Source organism: Populus trichocarpa, chromosome 5 (assembly GCF_000002775.5).
Source record: "Populus trichocarpa isolate Nisqually-1 chromosome 5, P.trichocarpa_v4.1, whole genome shotgun sequence".
Lineage (NCBI taxonomy): Eukaryota > Viridiplantae > Streptophyta > Magnoliopsida > Malpighiales > Salicaceae > Populus > Populus trichocarpa.
Genome location: NC_037289.2, coordinates 23,348,877 through 23,373,081, shown reverse-complemented (window position 1 = coordinate 23,373,081; position 24,205 = coordinate 23,348,877). Strand labels below are relative to the sequence as shown.

The following is a 24,205-nucleotide window of genomic DNA, read 5'->3' as shown; positions in this document are numbered from 1 at the left end:
ATTAAACTAAAAATATATAAATATATTGAATTATATTATTTTAAACATCGTATTCTGCGTGCAACGCAACCCATCAGCTGTTATGTTTTTCCATTTATTTTTTTAGCAAGATTTTGGCCTTTTGTTATATTTAAAAAAACTCCTATTCCTTCACGGGTCGGGAAATCCTTTTTCCACTAACTTCCATGATCGGTGCCTGTTACCATCTTACCATGTCAGTACCATAGAGAATATTTTCCTCTCACGCTTCAATCATTCCTCCGAGGATGATAATTTGAAGTGTAATCCATTAATTAAAAAATAGTTAATCACAAGATAAGAAAATGGGATAGGCGCCAAAATAGTAACATACTTGCAGCAAATCAATCACATATGTATAGAAGCAGCTGCAATTCTTATCGTAATTGCCTACGAATTTAAGCACAAAAAAATGCTAGACCAAATCACGTGCCCGTTATGCCAAACAAACTTATGAATCTATATCTTTACATAAACAATCACAGAATTTTGACCCAAATGCCTGTACTAGGAATATATTGATGAACCACGTATAAGATGTAATGACCCGAGGGCGCAAGATATCCAGAATGGGGCGTCGTAACCTGAATGTCATAAGTTGATGTGCCCACAGAAGTCACTTTCGTGTTCCCAAGTACCAGCAGCCTATGATTCATAGAATAGGAATGTGTGTTGAATGCTGGAGCAACCATCGTCACTGAAATCCTATCTGCCATTAATTTGCCCGTGACCTTGAACCTTACCAGCAGTTTTTGTCCGTAACCAATATATTTACCTTTGGAAGCAGTTGATGAGACAATTGTTGGTCTCAAGTAATTATTCTGTGCATCCAAATATGGTGGAGAGAATGCTTCTAAACTCAATTCAGTTGGAAATAAGACCCCATTGAATTCATATCCAATATGGGGATTGCTACCACCAACGAGAACCCTGCCATCACGAAGCAAAATTGCTGTGGAATGGTACATTCTTGGGATTGTACTTGGATTTAGAGACTCAAACCTTGATCCTGCTGCACCGTTGGGCCAATAGAGGATCGGGTTCAAGACTGGATTTCGACCATTTTCCCACCCGGCAGTACCTGCTCCGGCCCCGTTAATGATCAAAACAACGCCGTTCGGAAGCAATGTCATATCACCCATTACTCTAGCATAAGGCATAGTTTCCATTACCCATTGTGGATTTGGGTCGTTTATCTTGATCCGGCCACAAGTGTCCAAAGCTTTGACAAAATTACGTTTTGCCACCTTTTCAAAAGACCCTTTTGGTGCACCTCCACATACCAAAACCTCAGCTTCAATAGTTGCAGCATCTAAGTTCTTCAATGGAAGCAACACTGCAGAACCTGTACTTGGATAGCTTCTTGGATCACCTCCAGGTATTGCTGGATAAGTCTTCACCACCTTGCCAGTCTTGTAATCGAACAATATGGCTCGATTATTGGCGAAAATGAATAAATTCCCATCACTATTGAGAAAAACAAATGGATATAAGTTGTTTTCACTGCCACGATCATTAGTTTGCAATAGAAATGGCAAACTGTAGACATCCGGGGAAGAAGTTTTGGGATAAAATTCATAATTGAATTGCCTTCTACCACCAATAATGATTTGCTTCCCATCTGGCAGTATATGATTAGTGGCATACCATCTTTTTGCCTTAAGACCATCACCAGTTTCTACCCAATCACAATCACCATTGCATGGATAGAAAGTCCTGACCTTACGTTCACCATCACTGAAACCACCGGTTTGAATCAGACTCCCATCAGGAACAACAGCTCCTGAAGAACACCAAACATCGGTTTGCACCATAAGTGGCCTGAATTTATTAGCCAAAACATCATACTCAACAGAATGAGCAGTGCAGTCATGCTTGATAACTATTTCACTTGAATCATCCCGACATTTTCCACCTGGTAATGAAAGATTCGACCTGCCAAAATCAGTTCTATCATAGATCACTACACGGTCATTGTTGAGGAGTTGCATATGCATAGCTACTATGCCAATGTTTTTCTGCAAGAGTTGCCACCTACCACCACCACCAGCAGAGGTCACTACCCGGTGACATGGTTGGATAGCAAAGAACAGTTGCAAGAAGAGAAAGAAAAGTATCGAACTAGGCATTTTTATGTTTTTTTTGTTTTGTTTTTGTTTTGTTATTATTTTATGATGATGATTTGCTATGATTTTTGGTCGGGGCTGTGGGTGTTTTTATACTACAAATTATAAGTTGGCTGCTAGGAGAACTGGTTGTTACCGCAAGCTTTTGTACCGCGTGAGATAAGATTGTGGAAATCCGGGCCAGTGAAAGTGATGAGTTTGATGTTTGGGAGGTGAAATTAAGGATTGTGTAATCCTTAGTTCCTTATTGGCTGTACTATCGATGCAAAATCGAAAAGTAAACAATGAATTCCAAGGGGAAAATTAGATAATTTCAATAATATTAAATGCTAACAATAAAATATAAGATGTATGTTAAATTCATAGTCTAGCTATTTATTTTTGTTTATCTCAAAATAAACGTTTCGTCTTTCTATTTATTTTTTTTAATCAACACATTAAGTTTTTTTTGAAAAACTAGCATAGGTGAAAAAAGATATTAGGAAACAAAACAATTCGGTAAAAACCGTAGTTCTCGAGTGTCATGTTTTAATAAGAGAGAGAAAAATAAAAGAAAGAAGGAATCTGACTGCCTATTGAAACTTTAATGATGATTTTTTTAAAAAAATAATAACTAGAGAGTGTAGTTGTAATTGTTTTTTAAAGTGTTTTTTGTGTTGAAATGTATGAAAATAATATTTTTTTATTTTTTAAAAATTATTTTTTAGATCAGCCCATTAAAACAATTCAAAACATAAAAAAAATTAATTTTTAATAAAAAAAAAAAAAACAAACCACGATTGAAAACAATCTTTTAATATTATCAAAAACAAATTTTGATAAGACAAGTCAATCCACACTAACGATGGCTGGAATTAATGGCCAAACGCTATATTCATTCCATTCCCATCCCCCCTAAGATTTTGGATGTTTAGAAAAATTGTGGTTAGTTATGAAGGTTATATATATATATATATATATATATAAAACATGGATGTTAAAATTATTTTACGCTATACAAGATTCAAAAGTTTTAAAACTTAAATTTATAAATACTTCTGATTTTTGGCTTTTAAATGTCTTTCAAAGCAGTTTTTAGAACTTTAGGAGTCACCTTTTTCAATATTTTTTAAAGAAAAGGGCTAGAAAACTAGGGGGGGATGCCGAAAAGTCATAGTTGCAGCAAAAATGGGCACTAATTGTAGCTGGACTTGGGGTTTTGTTGAAAATGACAAGCAAAATGAAAAAGAATGCGTTAAGATTCAGCGTAAACGTACACATGTCTTTTCATTCTCAATATCGGAGACAGGTTTGGCATTTCTAAAATTTTTAAAGAGCACAAAACGATGAGCTGTGCTTAGTTGTTCGGATTGAGATTTGAGAGGGATTCGTGAGAGTACCTCTAATGAATTTTTATGTTTAGAATAATTTTTGGGGTTAAGAATTGAATTTTAAATATAATTTAATTTTTAAAATTGTTTTAAACCTTTTTTATTTACAATTTTAAATTAAAAAAATTTAATGTTAAAACTATTTATTTTTTCTTAAAATATCCATCAAACCTTTTTTTATAAAAAAATCTTTGAAGAAATAAAATAAAATGAATTAAATTAAATTTTATATCTTCTAAATACTTAAATTCAATTTATTTATTAATTAAATTTAAATCAAACACTATAACTATAGTTATAATTGAATTGAATTAACTTGTAGAATTGATTCCAAACGTGTTAATTACTTAATGTATAGCTACTAAACTAATGACGTCGCGGTCTCTTTAACAGTCTGATTGCTAGCTGGGCTTGCCCTTTGCATTTGGAAAATAAATACAACGTTATTTGTTGGTCATTTCATTTCAATGCCTTGTTCTTCATCGCCCGGAATAAAATCTGCTGGTAAATTAATGGTAGAAACTCGGGCTCTGCAATCTGCGGTAATATCTGAACAACCAGCTAGCCCTTTTCAGTTGGATGACGATTGGCCATTCCATTTCAATGTCTTATCCTTGATCGATCACCTGGAACAATAGCGCGAAAAGCAAAGGGAACAATACATAGCAGTTGGCAAATGGCAGAAGTCTGGGCTTCGAAGGTCTCTAACTATGTTTTCTAGATAGGTAATCGGGCTTCCGGGCATAATTTTCTTCCGCTGAAAGGTGAAAGGAACAGAAAAGGTTGGTTAAGGAAGAACAAGGGGTAACGTGTTACTTTTGCCTTCGCTTAAACATAGCAAACGTCGGATCGATCACGTCGGGGAGGATTTTCCGCCAACACACCTGAGTCCTGAACGTACTTAACTGGGTAATGCTGGATTATCGGTCTTTTCCATCTATAATTAGGTGCCCATCATGTAATCAACTCAGCTTTGGATCTTTATATATATATATATATATATATATATATATATATATATATATATATATATATATATATATATAATTTTTTTTGTAATAACTCACAAAATCTTATTCTAAAAAATTTGTGCAAAAACTAATTATCTTATTTTTCTAAATCATATTTAAAATATTAATAGTAGACGTGATTTAAGAACATAGAATTAAATCATTAGATATCATTAGTGATATATACTAATTAGTAAATTGTTAGTGGTTAGTACATATATATAAAGCATTCGAGTTTTCTTTTATGTTTAAAAATCATGTAAATGATGTTAAATTTTATATCTAATACTTGTTAAATTTATTTATATTATGTAATTTGAAAAGAATACATTAACCAATACATGGTACGTACTTGAATAGATATTATACGAGGCTAAGGGACATTAACATTTTAATTTTATATATATATTCTTTCAGACTTTTTATCAAAAAGAAATTTACATATTCTTAATTAATAATAATTAATTAATTATCATTATCATGTATTTATAATTATAAATTAAACTTCAATTATAATGTAAAATTAGAAACTTAAGGTTGATTTTTATAGGATTTGTAATTATTCATAATAAGAAAATCAAAGAAATTTATTTTTTTGTTTTTTATAAACTAAATCTTAAAGATGATATGATTAGGTTTGTTTTACAGGGATTATAATAGCTATATAAATTTTAAAAAAATAAAAATATTTTTACCTTGATCAAGTTAGATAAAACTGCTACTCAATTAAATTAATCAAGTTGGATAAGAACTCAGACTCAATCAAATCGGATAACATTTAGCACTCGGTGAGTCAATCCCTATATATCTTTCCTTCAAAGGACAAGATAAAATAGTCTTTTTTTTTTATGATTCTAATAATATTTGCTAGGAATCTTTTCCCCGTGACCTTTCAAAGTGATAAGGACAGGAATCATTCACTTTTGTTTTAGAGATTGTTTGTTAGTGTGATTCAAATGAATTTTTTAAGGTTTTTTAATTTTTTAGTTTTAAATTATTGTTGTTTTAGTATTTTTATATTATTTTGATTAATATTAAAAAAATAATTTTAAAAATAAAAAAATATTATTTTAATATATTTATAAAAAAAATAATTTAAAAAACAATATTTATCATACATACACCTAGTACGATATCTCTCCAAATTTGTACAGCTGTTAAAAGGCTCAATGTTTTTTTCCAAATTTGGAACGAATATATCAAAAAGAAAGAAGCCTTTTTATTTGCGTGCACGGAAATTACCCCACAGGCCACAAGTACATTGTTTTTTTTATCCTTTCGAGTGATGGGTTGTCTCTGGTTAGTTTCTCGACCCATTTATGCAATGCAAGTGAGCTAAGCTAGGCGAAACACGAGCATGCATGGGCATCTATTAACCTTTTGGAGCTCGATCGACGATCAACATCAAGCATGGAGTAAATTTTGATTTTAGAAGGCATGCACTTGTCTATCAAGTCATGGTATACGTTAAGGAATGGACTTTATTGTTTTTTTTTAGCCCCTTTTGACTTGATTAATGTGTCATATTCCACTATTTATTTTCAGAAACATTTTCTCGACAACAATTCCTACTTTTCAACTTTCGTTTTTATAATTATTTCTTCAATAAAATATGTTAACTAATTCTTTTCTGAAATAGAAAGCAAAAGATCTCTTTTTATTTATTTTGAAAATAATGAAAGATAAGGAAATAAGAAAAAAAAAATTGACCAAATAAGGACCTTTTCAAGTGAAAAAAATGGAAAAAAAGCTATGTTTTAAAAGGGCGTAGTTTCTGCTTTTGAGTGTGTTGACAAACTGTAAAGAACACAAGCGCCTCCACTTATATTTACCTGATGCTTTTAAGTATGGCATCTCCTTTTCTGATCCATGTATCTTGCAGTTGCAGATCCAAACTTTGTTTTTTTTAACACGACTGCTCGGAAATTCCTCGAGCTCTCCCAACACAAGATCGAGCCTTAACCCGCAGGTTTACATGATCTTGACTTTATCAAGAGATTAAAAAGAAAAAAAAGTTTGTGGCGTGCATGGAATCATGATTTGGTTTTAATTAGGGCCCCATGCATTAATATATTTTTCTCCACGTTTGATTTCCTCTTCGATGTCCACCAGCTTCCCTTCCTGCAAACGCAACTGACTCTGTGTGGTCCAATATCTCTGAATATTATTTATCAATGCAAATTCCAGAAATACTTCGCTAACTTCTGTATTCTGACGAACTCCTTAACGACTATATGTACTGGCATGGCTTCATTTCCAGCTCAATCATTTCTAGTCTAATTAACAAAAAAAATCCATTACTTGTTCTTTGCACGACGTCAGTCTCAGATTATTTTTCTTCTCACATCGCTCTCAGTTTATCAAGTAGGCCTTGGAATCAAATTCAATGCCGACCTTAGCTTGGATCGATGGGGTTGCAGGATTACTTGAGCAACCATCTTTTATATTTAAGCTCTAAACCAATGAATTATCTCTTCACCAACTCAGTTTGCCCCCCTTAATCACCTAATTCTTTGAAGGTGTGGACGTTTGATCCTCTTAATTAAAGCAGCCAAAGCATGCATTGACAAATACCCTAATTCTTTGAAAACGTGCAGGACACTTGATCCTCTTAAAACAGTCTAAGCATGAGTTGACAAATACGTACATTAGGCAAATGATAGATTTTTTTTTTAATATAAGATTAAGGATAAATAAATCAATTTATTCGATCTTATATAATTGAAAATTAAGGTTTTTAATGTGTTTTTATATTTTTAATTGTGTTTATTCTGTTTTTGTATGGTATCAAATTCGATCTCCAATATATTATTTTACCAAGTTTTTTCATCTAATTATATTCTCATTATGAAAATGCATTTGAGTTGTACAAGAATGTAATCTTTTTTTAAAAAAAAAAGTGAAAACATGAATCTTTTAAGATCTTAATATTTGATGAGTAATTTTGAAACTTTTTATTTCTTCAAAAAATTTAAGTAATTTTGTTATATATATGTTTATGTAACTCAAGGGAAATTTGGAAACGAAAAATAAAATTTTATCAATTTGAATAGAAAAACTTAATTGAAGAACATATTATAGAATTGAATACTATGTAAAGAAAAAATAGACGCAACTAAAAATATAATAATATATTGAAGACTTGTTGATTTATATATAATGATATTATATTAAATCGTTTATCCTAAGATTAATTAACAAACCAAAATAAACACATCCTTCGCCTTTCCTTTCAAGATCGGTGTCTAAAGATTTAGCTAGCTTCTTAATTTGGAGAGGCCAATAACTTTCAACTTCTTGCTAGAAAACGACTATACGTTGTTGAAAACATTTCCATCCAAGGATCAACAATGCTTTAATTGTTGATCTAAGACAAATACCTAATTGATATCGGTTCTTCATAATCTTTTGCCGTGGGGTTTCTTCTTTGAATTTGAGTATCGTGTTGCGAATGGCCATGAGAAATCAAAGTCAAAACTAAATCAAGTATTAATTATGAGGACTGTGATTGAATATATATTTATTTTTTCTGTTCTTAGAAAAAAATAATATTTGAATTAAAAAATCAAGAAAGGGTGAAACCTCCTTAACCCAAAGCAGTAACCAAACCACTTGAAGTTAATTGTATGGTGTGCTGTAGCTCTCAAACACTAAGACGTAAAAAGAAACAAATGGTTCTCGATTAACAACGGTCCATCAAGGCCATGTAAAAATTAGAAAGCCATCGGAAAATAGAATGCAGCAGGCAGTACTTTTAAACCCTTCCAATCCTCGTAATTAGATTCCCATGCACGGCAAAGATAAATTCCGAAATCTTGCATCTTGACTAAAACAACAGGCAGGGCTACATCTAATACATTGCCTCAACATTGTTAATAGTAAAGTTTTTTTTGTGTTTTTTTTTCTTTTTCCAAATCTTTTAGCCAACTGAAAGGAAAACAGGATAGTATTTCTTGAAGTTCAGTCTCGACATATCCAAGCAATCATCTAAGTCTGGCATGGGTTATTAAAAATAAAAATAATGTATAAATTGTTATTTTTCTTATGAAAAATGTGCAAATCGTTTCCCTCTTTACATTATAATTGTCATAAAATAAAATTATTTCAATAGGAAAGCACGGGGGGGGGTAATCTTTGTTAGATTTCAGTATGCATATAAATATCTATTTTTCTACTATATATATATATATATATATATTGATTTAGATTTAAGTGGGTTAAATAATATATACACCTTATTCATTATTATTTATCAAGTAAGTAAGATAATTGTCTAAGAAAATTTATCCATGTACAGGTATCCATTGAATTAGAAATAGATTGGCATTCCTGCTCTATGGTATTGACTTTTTCCACAGCAGAAAACATTGTGAACATTGGAATAAAAGATATATAAAAAAAGGGGATTTCATTTTCTGGCCCGAATTTTAAACTAGCTGGTGCATGGCTGGTCACTACCAAATGGGCCTAGACGAGCTCTGAGATAAGACCTCGCCCATGCAAGAACAGCCAGATTGGTTGTCTTTGACTATTTTCAGTTTTGTTCAATTTGATATCTATAAAATATTTTATTTTATGTATTTAGAATTTTTTTTAATAATTAAATAGGTATCATTTGAGAGAAAAAACGGTTATTATTTAAAATAAAAAAAACCTAAAATAAATATGTTATTTTTTATGAAGAAAAACTTAACCATCTTTTGAAGGATATCCCTTTTATTTTTATAGTCACGCTATATTTTTATAAAAAAAAAAGGTTAAAGCATCAATAAAAAAAATTTAATTTCTCATACTAAAATATTTTTTATTTATTATAATAAAATATGTATAGCATGAAACGAGTGTGGGCTCAACGATCTGTTGAACCCAAACTAAACCCACATATAAATCAGGTTAGCACTCCTCTGAACTCATAAATGATGAATTATTACTTTTTTATTTGATTATTTTTTGAATCATGTATCTAAACAAAAATAATAAATGTTGATGCATCACTTTCTATTTGTTTTTTCTCCAAAGTTATTCTTTTTAATATGCTATGCTAGCATGATGATTGTTTATTGGGTGGGTGGAATATTGAGTGTGATACAATATGTTTTTTAAAATTATTTTTTAATTAAAAATATATATTTTAAAATTTTATTATTATTTTTTATATTAACATATTAAAATTATTTAAAAATATATAAAATTTAATTTGATATCTTTTCAAATAAAAAATATTTTAAAAAACAGGTTATAACGCAAAAAAAAACTCATATAATATTTCTAAATATTCAAATTCTCGTCTAGTGTTAATATCATAATCAAATTCTACCTCAATTCAATTTGAACTATACAACTGCATAATTGTACCCTTTTTTTCTTCTAGATTTCATAGTTTGCTGTACTGTAATTTAGCAATGCATATGATGATCTAATTTTAATAGTTTGTTTATTTAAAAATAAAAATAAAAATATTGTTTCTTGTAATGATGTTTTGTAACGATAATATAGTCAAAACATTGTGTTAATTGATATAATTATTTATATTTATATCATTCTTGTTGTATGTAAACATGAATAATATCCAACGTTCATGAAATCAAGACATTTGATTCAAACCTTATTTGATCTAGTATTTAATTTTAAAAATATGTACATAAATGTACTAACCATTTGAATTATCTTCTTATTAGTTCAAAACACTTGATCAATTAATATTTATTTGTTGTTTATTGATTGAAATAATTCAAAAATGTAAATAAAATGAAAAACAAAACAATCTTAAAATATGTATATATAATTAATATGCTACACATTCTCACGCATATTCCTTTTTTTTTCTTGTTCCGCATGTGTTCCACTGAATTGCCATGCCAATTCATTTGAGCTGCCGACAAAAGATTAATCTTTGAAGTTTGATGCCTTGATCCGAAGTCCAAGCTCTGAGAGAGATCGTATGCCTACGTCACTCCTCCAAGGAATTCTTTGCCAGATACCACCAAAAGCAATTGTCCCAATCAGGTTGTCTGTTGCTCGAGACAGGTATCCAGGTGAGGTAAGACATATTGACCGAGACACCGAAGCGTGGTGTCGTTCATCTTGAACTAATTTTCAGATTATTAACCACCGACGAGGAACTCGATACAAACAACATGCCGTCTGTGTAAGAAAAGGCACGTCGCCTGGACAGAGGGTCGGTCATGCGCTTGGACGTGTTGGACCGGGTGGTCCACATCGTGGCCATTTTGACGATGAATGGGCTGAGGTGGGTATGAGTTAAGCACTACCTGAATCGGATGGTATATCGAATCCAGATCCAAGAACTATCCTTTATATTTGGGCCAGTGGCTCATGGAATCAACGCTCTCAATAAGGCCATGTTTGTTTCTCGGAAAGTAGTTTCCGGGAAACCACTTTCCAAACTTTTCTGTGTTTATTTGTCATTAGAAAATGTGGTCAATGAAAAATATTTTCCAGCCAAAGAAAAATTTGACTTGGTTTCCAAGAAAGTGTTTTTCCTTTTGGCTGTGTTTGTTTTCTGGAAAGTGGTTTCCAGAAAATCACTTTCCAAACTTTTATGTGTTTGTTTGCCATTAGAAAAGTTGGTCAACGAAAAACACTTTCCAGTCAAAGAAAAATTTGACTTGGTTTTCAGGAAAGTGTTTTCCTGGAAAATTTGGGCGGAAAACACTTTTCTCGAAGTTGTGAAAAATTTAGAAATGTCATTATTTGCTGATTATATCAAATTTGATCCTCAAACTTTTGATTGCTATATATATTTTGTTTTGAATATTTATTTTTTAATTTCATCTCTTAAAATTTAATTTTTATATTAACCTTGGTCTTTATTTTTATAATTGCTATTTGCTTTTTCCTTGTCATTTTTTTATTGAAATTTTTTATCTATCAAATTTGGTTTTCATTCTTTTAATTGTTACTTATTTTATTTGAAATAATTTATGAAATGTTAATTATTATTATTTTAATTTCTTTATCTTTCAATTTTTTTATTTTTTATTTGATCTCTATTATTTTGATTATTATTTATTTTATCTGAGATAATTTATGAAATTATATTTTTTTTCAATTTCATTCACATTCAACTTTTTAATTTGTAAGATTTGTTCCTCATTATTTTAATAAATTTGAAAAAAATAAAACATTAATAAGTTATTTTCCAGCTCATTTTTCATAACATAACCAAACACTGCAGGATATTTTCCAACTTATTTTCCATTACACTACCAAACATCAAAAAATACTTTCCTGGAATTCACATTCCAAAAAAAAACTACTTTCTAGCAAACAAATAGGGTCAAGATGTCATTGTCTTATTTATTACGTAGAAAAATAAATATGGACACGTGGTAATTGGTAAGTTAATAGATTGGCGTTGCGAGCCGAGGTAATTTCTTTATTTTAACATAAAATATGAATATTAAAATATTATTAGCATGTTTTAAATAAATAAAAAAACTCATAACTTATATCATAAACACAACGTTCATTTGTTACGTGGAAGAATAAATATAATAATTGATAAGTTATAATGTTTTTTTATCATAAAAATTATAATTAGTTGATGATACGTGGTTCATAAGTCATAAAGTTTGGAACACGTTATAACAAGTACCCCATGCATGCATGCATGTATGTTTTAAACTTTTTTATAATTAAATTAACTGAATTGTAATTTTTTAGGCATGAATATTCCGCCATGCATCTATTTATTACTTGCTTGAAATTATATTTTAATTGTATTTGGAGTGAGTTTTTGAATAAAATCATTTATAAATATATTAATTCTAATTAATTTATAAATTAATTAAAAAATATTTTTCATCATCAAATAAAATATTATGCCTGAATTGTTATAAATTTATGTCGAAGCACAACATTGATTCCTTGTTTATCTCTATTTTGTTTTTTGTTTTTTTTTTTTGTTATGTAAATCCTCGTATGCACTTGCTAACTGTAATATACACATAAACATTGTTTCAAATCAGAGAACAAATTTTGGAAGCAATATATTTAAGTTGATGAATTTAAAAAGAAAAAAACAAAAATGCTAGAATTGCAATAGTGTCCCAAGATGTTGTAGTAATTAGAAGTATGCAACGTGTTTGTTTATGTGGTGCAGTCATATTTTTTTAAAATATTTTTTTATTTTAAATTATTTTTTAAAGATTTTTTCATTTATTTTTTAATATTAAAAATAATTTTTTTAAAAATGAAAATATTAAATTAATATATTTTCATTTAAAAATCATTTAAAAAATAATCATAATTTCAGAGATAAAGCTAAAACACTTTCTAATCTCAACAATTTTCAACCCGATAGCCCAACCCCTTCATTTTTTATAGTGTTAAAGTGAAAGAGTAATAATATTTATTTACGAGTAAAAGAAAAGGATAAAAAAGCTTCGAACACTAGGGAAATTAAAAAAAATGCTAGGAATTGTTTTTTAAAAAATAGACAACACTATTAGTAGTAAAAAAAGACAATAGTCTTGGTTCTAAAATAAATAAATAAATAAATAAATAAATAAAACAAAAAACCCAAGACATTCATTATATTTATTTTCCTTAACTTTAGTGTGTGTTTGTATTTGAGGTGGAGGTTGAGGTTGGGTGTGAGATCCACTAAAAAAACCACAAAAAATAAAAAAAATTAGCTTTTGTGGTTAAGTTTTGTGCATAAATGGGTTATATTCTACAACAACCTTAACTACAAAAGCTAAAACAAACACACCCGTTAAGCACAATATAATAAGTATTTAGAGCTGTTTGATTTGGTGGTACATTTATTTTTAAATATTTTTTTTATATTAAAATAATTAAAAAAAATTAATTTAAAAAAATAAAAAAAAAGTTTCAGTTTTTTTTAAAATACTTTTAAAACTAAAAAAAAAAAAAGTCTCCTACGCTTCAAGCCTTCTGATTCCAGAAAACAAAAATCAAATTAAAATAAAAAAAATCAAACGCTAACGGGCTGCTCTCGCTCTCCCTCGACAAATCCATGACCGCTACCTCCATTTCCTTGTCAAAGCTCCAGTACTCTCTCAGGTCTGATTCCCTTCTCCCGTCTCTCCCGCACCTCTCTTTATTTTTTTTCCCACTCTCCACACGCAGCACTGTCTATTCACTCGCTTCAGAATCCTTCACTTTTTTTTTCCTGTTAATATCGTTAGATTCTTTGCTTAAACTAAAGCAAAGCTATGGATAATTACTTGCATTAGAAAGAGATGATTCTGTTTCTAATTTTTTGTTTTTTATATATTTAGGTTTTGATAGGTTGTGCCTGGATTGTTATTTTGTGTTGTTTTGGTTGGTTAATGATGGCATTAGTTTGTTAATTGAGGGAAAAATGAGCTTTGATTTTTTGATAATAGAGAAATGGAAAGTGATGATTTGTCGAATTGTAAGGATTTGGAAGCTAAGTTAGGGTCACAGAAGGGTTTGTCAAAGAATTTGTTGAAACCTAGGGTTAACAAAGGAATGGAGGAGCAGAAGGAATTGTTGGGGAAGCAAATTGAGTTTGGTATCGATTCAGATGATAATGAGCCTATTGGGTCTTTGTTCAGGTTGAAGAGACCTAGAAACCCTAAAAAGGTTAAGGTGGTTTTGGAGAAGATTGAAGTTAGGGAAGATAAATTGGTGACCGAGGATGAGGACTTGGGAGGAATGGATGATACACTTGCGAGTTTTAAGAAGAAGTTGAAAGCTCCTAAGAAGGGTTTGGGATCTGTAAGTGCCATTCAAAATGAAGGTGATGAGTTATTGGATGGAAATGTGGAGAAAAAAGTACAAAACAAGCGTAAGGAGAGAGCGAGTAAAGTGGGGAGTGGTTGGAAGAGAGTGAGAACTGGGGGTGATGCTGCGGTTGATGATGATTCAGAGGGTTTGGGATCTCAGGGTGCTCTGTTAGAGAACCAAGAAGAGGAAAGTTTGTTGCCTGGTGAGAGTTCAAGTCAGTCTTTGGATAAGCTGGAAGATTCAATATCAGCTTTTTATCAGAAGAAGCAATCGGGTTCGGTGAGGAAGTCTTGTGCAAATTCGAGTTCAAAGCAAATTAATAGGGTTCAGTGTTTGGAGGCCAGATTAAGCCCTGAAACTGGATTTGGTTCTGGGGGTTCCAAGGATGTGGATTTAAGTACATTCAGATCCAGTCCTGTCTCAAGTGTGGTCTGCAAAGATCTGGAAGGTGGAGACAGTTCCCATATAGTTGCCAATTCGAGTTTGTTAGATTCTACCTCTAGACAAATTTTGAATACAAAAAACCAGAGGCTTGATAATGGGTTTGGTGAAACTTCCTATTGCATAGAAGAAAACTCTGATAGAATCAAAGGGCTCTCTGTGAGCAAGGATGAAAGTATGAAATCCAATGACAAGAGACATGGTAAATCTTCAGAAGTTACTGCTGAGGTTGCTGCACCCGCATCTCCAGCATTGGGATCTCAACATGGGGTGATTGAAGATGAAGAAACGCAGGACCCATGCATCTCAGATTTTAAAGGGGAACCTATGGGGAAACCTTGTAGTCCATATAGAATTTGGAATGAAAGTCATTCCGCTCCAGGCAATAATGATGGCTTGGAAGCTCAAACTTTAAAGAATGGGTTAAAGCTTTGTTCTGTGGGTAAAGTAAGCACGAGGAACACATTAGAACAACAATCTAAGGGTGTTTCAGCCGCATGCATTTCAAATGCAGAACCTCAAATTTCAATATCTTCAGGCGGAAGAGAAGTCTCAGCCTCCTCTAGCCCTCATAGTCAAAATGATCTGCAGGATCTTGCTTCAGTTCCAAAAAAGGAAAATGTCGAAATATCTGATGTTAGGTTATCACCTTTTACTGTAACATCCAGAGAAGTCCACAAATGTACATTTTCTTTGTGCATGAACCACAATGGGAACTCCTTGGATTATCTTTCCATCAATGAAGAGGCCAATGGACCATCTCCTCGATCTTTAACTCCAGAAGAAAATGAAAGTTATCCAGAAGATGCTGTATCAGTGCCAGATTCTGACATCAAAGATGGTCACTTAGCAGCTGTACATCGTGCTATGCGGAAGCCCAAAAAGCGTAGACTTGGAGACATGGCTTATGAAGGGGATGCTGATTGGGAGACTTTGATAAATGAGCAACAATTTCTGGAAAATTACCAGGTTGTTGAAAGTGACCGATCTTTTAGAACCAGAGAGAAGTCTGATTCTTCTTCAAATAGTGCTGAGGCTGAAAATGGCGGGATCGCAGCAGTTTCAGCTGGATTGAAAGCACGTGCAGCAGGTCCAGTTGAAAAGATCAAGTTTAAGGAGGTCTTAAAGCGCAAAGGTGGGCTTCAAGAATATTTGGAGTGCAGGTTAGTTTTTTTTTTTTTTCCTTACATCTGGCTGTGCATGGCACGCAGTACAGTTCCGGTAATTTCTTTTTACCTTTTTTCCTTCTTTTTTTTCTTGTTGCAGTTCAGAAGAGCTGTTTTCTTTTGTTATTTGTCGGTGTTATCAAGTTGACAGAACACCAACGGTTCTTTATGTTTAGCGGCATTGGATATTGCTATGTATGCTTTATACTGTTGTTTTTGTATCCACATCTAATAGCTACCCGCCACCTCTTCTGAATCAACTGGCAAGTATCATTCCAGCCAGAGCAAAAGATCTTGGAATCTTGGTCTGTTGTGCCTTTTTATGTGTTGGAATCGCATGGATATCCAAGTAGCTAACTATCTGTCCATCTTTCACTTGTTGCTATTTCTTGCTCTATACAATAGTATGTTTGAAGGACCATATATTATTTTATGGATAGTGAATATATCCAATGGAAGGTGACTTCTGTTAAGAAAGCATATTGTGATTATAGGCTGTCTAATTGCTAGCCTCCTATTTCCACGAAATAGATATTATGTTGATCTCGTTTCAGTTTGCATTTTTTATAGGATAGCTTGTAAGAGCAGCAATGCTGTTGTTATTGTATCTTACTATTTTGTCTCTTTATAGTCTTCCCGTGCAGAGACTAGAATTAGTCATCCTCCTAGTTTCTTGTTCTCCCCAAAGAATATGTTCTTGGGATGGTTTATGGTTACCATAATAGACCATGGACTGCGCCCCCTTTCCCATTGCTTACTTGATTGCCTTTGTGCATTGCAGGAATCGGATATTGGGTCTTTGGAGCAAAGACGTTAGCCGTATATTGCCTCTTGCAGACTGTGGCATCACTGAGACTCCTTCCCAGAATGAATCTCCCCGTGCTTCTTTAATAAGGCAAATCTATGAATTTCTTGATCAGAGTGTAAGTTGTGTTACTTTTGATTTTGTTCTTTCATGCACGTTCACAGCTGATGCCTCCTCATCAAAAAATATAAATAAATAAACAGTCCAATATTTTGGTTCCAGTTACATCATGTCTGGCATCTAAATGCTCATAATATGCTGACAGGGCTATATAAATGCTGGAATTGCTTCTGAGAAAGAGAGTGCAGAACCTAGTGCCAATCACAATTATAAACTTGTCGAAGAAAAAACTTTTGAGGGAAATCCTGGAGCTTCAGTAGCCGATTTAGAAGATGGGGTCTCCTTTATCCTTGGTCAGGTTAAAAGTTCTCAAAATTCCTTGGAGCCAAAGGACAGAGTTCCAATGGATAACCAAGACCTGGCATTGAAAGCTTTGAAAAGTGGGAAGCTTGTTGATTTACCCAATGTCAAGGAATGTGAAGAATGGCCAGCTGAAGATATTAAGCAAAATAGTGTTAGCAATACAAAGTTATCTAATGGGCTGGCCAGTTTGGATGCTTTGAGTACTGATCCATCTTGCACAATGCTGGATAGCAGGACGGCCCCTGTAATAAATCCAGAGTTAAGGAATGGCTTGCAGAGTGTTAAATCTAACTCTTGTGCTGAAATGGGAGGAAGTCATAAATTGCTGTGTGATTCCCAAGACAGAAAGAAAATAATTGTCATTGGAGCTGGTCCTGCTGGCTTAACTGCTGCACGTCACTTGCAACGTCAGGGTTTTTCTGTCACTATACTCGAGGCTCGGAGTAGAATTGGTGGTCGTGTTTATACAGATCACTCATCTCTTTCAGTCCCTGTAGATCTTGGGGCTAGTATTATAACTGGAGTTGAGGCTGATGTGACTACTGAAAGAAGACCAGACCCTTCCTCATTGATTTGTGCTCAGTTGGGCCTTGAGCTGACTGTGCTAAATAGTGACTGTCCTCTTTATGATATTGTGACTGGAGAAAAGGTTCCTACAGATCTGGATGAAGAATTGGAAGCAGAGTACAACAGCCTTCTTGATGACATGGTCTTGGTTATTGCTCAGAAAGGGCAACATGCTATGAAAATGTCTCTGGAGGATGGTTTAAACTATGCCCTCAAGACACGTCGCATGGTACACCCTGGAGCCTTTTTCGATGAAACTGAATCAGGAAATGCAGTGGATGCTTTATATGATTCCAAAACTTGTAGTGTTGATGGTGGAGCTCCTGAGAATTCCAAAGAGGAGATTCTGAGTCCTCTTGAGAGGAGGGTTATGGATTGGCATTTTGCTCATTTGGAGTATGGTTGTGCTGCTTCTCTCAAGGAAGTTTCTCTTCCCTACTGGAATCAAGATGATGTTTATGGAGGATTTGGAGGAGCTCATTGTATGATTAAAGGGGGTTACAGTAATGTTGTCGAGTCTCTTGGGGAACGACTCCCCATTCACTTGAACCATGTAGTCACAGATATTTCATATGGCATCAAAGATGCTAGAGCAAGCGTGAGTCATCGTAGCAAAGTCAAAGTCTGCACCTCGAATGGTAGCGAGTTTTTGGGAGATGCTGTGCTGATTACCGTGCCTCTTGGGTGCCTGAAAGCAGAAGCCATCAAGTTTTCCCCTCCATTACCGCAATGGAAACGTTCTTCCATTCAGCGACTTGGTTTTGGAGTTCTTAATAAAGTAGTCCTTGAATTTCCAGATGTTTTCTGGGATGATTCAATGGATTACTTTGGTGCGACTGCTGAGGAAACTGATCGGAGGGGTCATTGTTTTATGTTCTGGAATGTCAAGAAAACTGTTGGGGCTCCTGTTCTTATAGCCCTAGTGGCTGGTAAGGCAGCTATTGATGGCCAAAGAATGAGCTCGTCTGATCATGTAAGTCATGCACTAATGGTTCTTCGTAAACTTTTTGGGGAGGCTTTGGTACCTGATCCAGTTGCATCAGTGGTGACTGATTGGGGCAGGGATCCTTTCAGCTATGGTGCTTACTCCTATGTTGCCATTGGATCATCTGGAGAAGACTATGATATATTAGGCAGGCCTGTTGAGAACTGTGTATTTTTTGCGGGTGAAGCCACCTGCAAGGAGCATCCAGACACGGTTGGTGGTGCTATGATGAGTGGACTCCGGGAGGCAGTGCGTATAATTGACATATTGAGTATGGGAACTGATTTTACGACAGAAGTAGAGGCAATGGAGGGGGCACAGAGACACTCAGAGGTTGAACGCGATGAAGTTAGAGACATAACAAAGAGACTTGAGGCAGTTGAGCTGTCCAATGTATTGTATAAGAATTCTCTAGATCGGGCCAGGCTTTTAACCAGGGAAGCTTTACTACGAGACATGTTCTTCAGTGCAAAAACCATCGCAGGACGTTTGCATCTGGCCAAAAAATTGTTGAATCTTCCTGTTGGAACTTTGAAGTCCTTTGCTGGGACCAGGAAAGGGCTTGCTATGCTCAACTCATGGATTCTGGTATGTTTTTTTTATTTCACAGCATCCCACCCTGTTAGGAATCTAGACCACTGGGGTTTTACAAATTATTTCAAAATTCTCAAGCTGCTAGTGTCATTTAATGATGATCATATGCAGACCAAAAAATTCTAACCATATGGATCTATTCGATTTATTGCAGGACTCAATGGGGAAGGATGGGACTCAACTCTTGCGTCACTGTGTTCGTCTTCTTGTGCTTGTTTCAACTGATTTACTTGCTGTGCGTTTGTCAGGTATATTTTCTGATCTACATGCAACTTGAGCATGTCTGCTCATTGAATACAAAGTGTTTACTTATAGAGATGTTTGATGGGGCTTATAGAAGTGATCAGACATCAGAAGTCGTGTATTCAAAGTATTAAACCATTTTTAATTGTTGAAATTTAATTTGTTTGAACAGGCATAGGGAAAACAGTGAAAGAAAAAGTGTGTGTGCACACAAGCCGTGATATACGTGCCATAGCAAGTCAGCTGGTTAGTGTGTGGCTTGAAGTCTTCCGCAGGGAAAAAGCTTCAAATGGTGGGGTAAAGTTATCAAGGCATGCAACTGCATTGGAGTCTTCAAAGAGGAAATCTTTCAACAATTCAACCTCACGAAAGCCACCTTTGCACGCTCATCATGGTGCTTTGGAGAATAGTGGCAATCTGCAGGTTTCTACATCGACTAGAGGCCCCTTGCCATCAAACTCTAACATGGAAAAAGCAAAGAGCAAGCCAGAAACTCTGAAATGCTCAAGCAGACTGGGTATTGAGGTAGAGGAGGGTAACACAATTGCCATCTCTGAAGAAGAACAGGCTGCCTTAGCTGCAGAGGAGGCAGCTCGTGCTGCTGCCCATGTAGCTGCCCAGGTTTGTTTCCCATATTCATCGCATGAAGTGCGATTCTCTTCTGAAGTTTCCTCATTCCCATGAAATTTTGTAAATCAATTCTGTCTACTTGGAAATATATACGAACATCCGCTGCCTGGTTACTGTTTTTAACAAAACAAACCTTGTGTGGATTTTAGCTTGAAGTTTTGAAAATCTTTTTACATGATTTTGTGGGTTGGTGGAAGAAAAATGCTACTGCATTTTGTTTTTTTTCTTTTCTTTTACCCCTTCCTCTGATATATGGATGGTAATTTGGTGCATGTTAATAGTGTGAAATCCACTGTAAAAAATGACGAACATGTGTGCAAGGATACCACTAGTTTTTCATCTTGATTGTACATGGACTAGCTCTTTCCTTTTACTTTAAGGCTGCTTTCTTTTCTCATCCAGTTGTGATTACCTTTATGAAGAAATTAAATAGCGTTAGCACATTGCAGGCATATGCATCATCAGAAGCCAAGTTTAGCACATTGGTGCAGCTGCCTAAGATACCCTCATTTCACAAATTTGCTAGACGGGAACAATATGCACAGATGGATGAATATGATCTCAGAAGAAAGTGGTCTGGTGGTGTTCTGGGAAAACAAGACTGTATATCAGAAACTGACTCAAGAAATTGCAGGGTTAGGGACTGGTCTGTTGATTTCTCTGCTGCCTATGCTAACTTTGATAGTTCAAGAATGTCGGGTGATAACCTATCTCAGCGGAGCCATTCAAATGAGATTGCTTCACATATGAGTTTTAGAGAGCAGTCTGGAGAAAGTACAGCGGTGGACAGTAGCCTTTTTACAAAAGCATGGGTGGATACTGCTGGTAGTGCAGGGATAAAGGGCTATCATGCCATTGAGAGATGGCAATGTCAGGCAGCGGCAGCTGATTCAGATTTTTTCCATCGGGCCATGCATATAAAAGATGAAGAGGATTCAAACACAAGTTCTAGACCACCTACCTGGAAGCATGATGGACGAGCAAATGAGAGCTCCATCTCACAGGTCACTGTAAACAACGAGCCATCAAAACATCATTCTCGAGGTGCTGATCGTATTAAACAGGCTGTTGTTGATTTTGTTTCATCATTGCTCATGCCTGTTTATAAGGCTAGGAAAATTGACAAGGAGGGGTACAAATCAATAATGAAGAAAATATCAACTAAGGTTTGTACATTTTTCCTCCAGCTCCTCCTTTATTCTATATTTTGTTTCTAATTAATTGTTCTTGGGCTATAAATATGTACAATTTGGTTATCCAGGATGTTGCAACTATCTGTTCTGTCACTGTCTTACATATATACTATTTGTCATCAGGTCATGGAGAAGGCTACAGATATAGAAAAAGCCATGGCAGTTTCTGAGTTTCTTGATTCCAAGCGCAAGAATAAGGTGTGTACCCCAATAGCATAGTATTGACATCAAGCCTTCCCTCCTTCAATGTAGACATTTCCGTTCCTTCTGAGAAGATTCCTTGCTTGCTCAAGAAACATTCCTTTGCCAAACTTTTAATACATCGGGACTTGTTTTTTGGTTTGGCAGCAATAGTATAGTTCCTAATTATCATTTATACATCATATACTGCCCAATTTACTTGAAAATTTGCATCAGTTATCTATCCGTCCTTCATCACCCATCTTTTCATTAGCATGAAGCAGATAACTTCTTTTGATTCTTCTTTTATGTTATTACCTCTTAGAAAAAACTTTTCTTGTGGGTAACATCTTTCCATGAGTATGTTTTTTCATTCTATGATCTCGATGTTATTTTCCATTTTCATCCTCTCTGAAACTTAATAATCTTTGGATGCTTTTAATATGCAGATTCGTGCCTTTGTGGATAAATTGATTGAGAACCACATGGCAATGAAGCCAGCTGTTGAACCTTGACGGTCCCCAGAATTGACTTGCCTGTTTTCAAGTATGCTTCTGTGTGACATTTACAGAAAGTCCATTCATTTCTGTTCCTTCACGAGTTCACAGTATAAGATGTTAGCCATGGAGTTTGTGCCTCGGCACCTGTGTAGATGCTTAATTTTGGAGTGCCAATATGCTGTTAATGATGTAGAAAGTGCCATAGCAGAAAGGGGACAGTTTTCCTGTTGAAATCAGGAGGGCCCCAGTGAAGATTGTTCGATATCCAAGTATTCTCGCAAATGTCTTCAGATTCTACTGGAGTGCAGCTCAGAGGGCCAAAGGAGCTTGGCAATTGCTGTAGCTCTGATTACCAGGATCACGAGCATCAGCATATTTTGAATCATATTGCTCCTTGCAATTGGTTCGTCACGTCAACAATGATTCCGAGGCATTGAGAATTGATGCCTGACTTCTTTTTAATTCAGGGATTGGCATAGAGGAGGCACTACTTAGTCCTGACATTTTGTTGTTTGCTATGTGTACAGTCTAGGATTGTTTCAGTCTTGACAATTGTCAAACATACAGAATATTTCTCTCTTACTCCAAGAAGTGCTAAAGTGCTTCTCTGATTTTTCAAGTAAAATGTTACTAATTTTTCTGCTCTCTGAAATTTTAATACAAGGAACACGTTCTGCGTTTATGGCAGCCTTTCTAGGCTATGCTTTGTCTATTTGCTCTCTGTGGGTGTGTTTGCATTTGTTGATGTGCATTGACGTAGCATCAATGTGCATGGAGTTTACTTTCATTACCTTAAATCCCAGCTCGGCGATGTGTACGCATGGCATTTGAAAATCAAAATGGTGAGAGGTCTTTGTAATAATTGGCTGACTTAGCGTCTGTGGAGTTCATCTTTTTTTTTAATGGCAACAATTGCACCAATGTGTAGACTTTGTCGCATTGTATGTATCTCAAAGTAGTTACTCTAGTTAATCCTTGCTTGTCTTTTGGCTATTATCTTACTGCTCACATTTTCTGTTGCTGCCAGGATGGGAAACATATTGTCGTTGTCTTGCCAATGCGAGGTATGCCCATTTCATATACAAGTCATTTAATTTCTCTTAATGAACTTTTAGTAACCGGATGCACTGCAACATGGCAGCCTTGTGTGCTAAATATCAGTGGCATGGAACTACTGAAGATGTGGTTAATGTCCAGAAAGCGAGTTGTGTTTGCTCTGGCAGTAATGAAGAAAACTCTGCCCCTGGTTAGTCGATGGAACATAACATTGCTTTTTAGCTTTGATTGTCTCCCATCATGTCACCGATCTCTTTTAGAATTAGGGAGAGAAGAAAAGTTCTTTGATGACATTGGAGTGCTCATTGAGTAAATACATTCTGCAATGCGCTGACATTTGTTTTGTTTCATTTTGATCTCTTTATGGAAAGAGAGGGCCTTTTTTGCATGACAATTCTCCAGGATTTTTCTCCTCCGGAGCACTGCTTTACTAATGCATAATAACTTGACGGTGACCGTCTTGTGGTTCCTTTTTGGACCTGAAACGACCTGGCAAGTTTCAGCTTAAATAAAATACTCTTAAGTGGTGCCTGGCCACTGCTTGTGTTGTCATTTTTTTGCACACTTCTGACTGAATTATGATTTATCTTAATTGCCTTTACGTCAACGGGTGTTATCCTTCTGTAGATGTATTGTATTACACTTTCATAATACATTGACAAGTCGTTTTGATATGATAAAAAATTCTTACATACTCTCATCTGTGTCAAATGCCTTTGTTATGTTATCTGTATTCTGTCCTCGACACGGTTTCGATTTGTTTGTCAAACAACCATGAATTATGAGAATGACATTTGACATAGGAGTTTCAAACGCGGTCTGCTTGTTTATATAATGTCCTGGGATGGTTGGATTATGGGTTATGGGTTACATGATTCTATTCTCAGTGGCTGGATGTTGTTTTCGTTTCTTGTCTTGCAGCAAGGACATGGGCGTTGTCGACTTTGATTCAAATTTCACCTGGTGACCTCCAAGAAAGCAAGCCGATACGCCAAGCCCCTTCCATTCAAAATAAAATCAAAGGAACAACCTGTCAATTAGGGATATGTTTGGTTTGATTTTTTGCAAGTAAATTTGGTTAGAAATACTTTGCCTTGAATCAAAAAATTATTTCTAAATTTGAATCAAAATAAAAAAAATACATTTACTTACTAATT

At 34.4% G+C, this 24,205-nt stretch overlaps 2 protein-coding genes across 4 annotated transcripts; one reads left to right on the top strand and one right to left on the bottom strand.

The window, feature by feature from the left end:
- Positions 1-329: 329 nt before the first annotated feature.
- LOC18099683 (aldehyde oxidase GLOX) lies at positions 330-2,219 on the bottom strand. Its single transcript, XM_024601222.2, has one exon. The coding sequence runs from the start codon at positions 2,145-2,147 to the stop codon at positions 498-500; it is 1,650 nt and encodes a 549-aa protein (XP_024456990.2). The 5' UTR covers positions 2,148-2,219; the 3' UTR covers positions 330-497.
- Positions 2,220-13,434: 11,215 nt separating this feature from the next.
- On the top strand, positions 13,435-23,740 carry LOC7493945 (lysine-specific histone demethylase 1 homolog 3). 3 transcript variants are annotated; one of them, XR_002981944.2, is made up of 11 exons: positions 13,435-13,575; positions 13,794-15,869; positions 16,654-16,795; positions 16,943-19,240; positions 19,401-19,494; positions 19,662-20,110; positions 20,569-21,285; positions 21,436-21,510; positions 21,942-22,038; positions 23,020-23,056; positions 23,134-23,740. XR_002981944.2 is itself a non-coding variant. In XM_024601674.2 (10 exons), exons 2-9 carry the CDS (start codon positions 13,906-13,908, stop codon positions 22,005-22,007), a joined length of 5,805 nt encoding a protein of 1,934 aa, XP_024457442.2. In that variant the 5' UTR covers positions 13,435-13,575; positions 13,794-13,905; the 3' UTR covers positions 22,008-22,038; positions 22,201-22,672. The 3 variants fall into 3 exon arrangements, 2 of the variants coding, with proteins under 2 accessions (XP_024457442.2, XP_002307701.4); XM_024601674.2 differs by lacking the exons at positions 23,020-23,056; positions 23,134-23,740 and adding an exon at positions 22,201-22,672; XM_002307665.4 differs by lacking the exons at positions 23,020-23,056; positions 23,134-23,740 and having other exon boundaries at positions 21,942-22,672.
- The last annotated feature ends 465 nt before the right edge of the window (positions 23,741-24,205 follow it).

Bases quoted from the DNA above. Each gene is read 5' to 3' on its own strand.
- LOC7493945 (XM_024601674.2), top strand. From the start codon at position 13,906: ATGGAAAGTGATGATTTGTCGAATTGTAAGGATTTGGAAGCTAAGTTA. The intron at 16,796-16,942 runs GTAAGTTGTGTT...ATATGCTGACAG, and splicing joins ATGAATTTCTTGATCAGAGT to GGCTATATAAATGCTGGAAT. The intron at 20,111-20,568 runs GTTTGTTTCCCA...AGCACATTGCAG, and splicing joins CTGCCCATGTAGCTGCCCAG to GCATATGCATCATCAGAAGC.
- LOC18099683 (XM_024601222.2), bottom strand. From the start codon at position 2,147: ATGCCTAGTTCGATACTTTTCTTTCTCTTCTTGCAACTGTTCTTTGCT.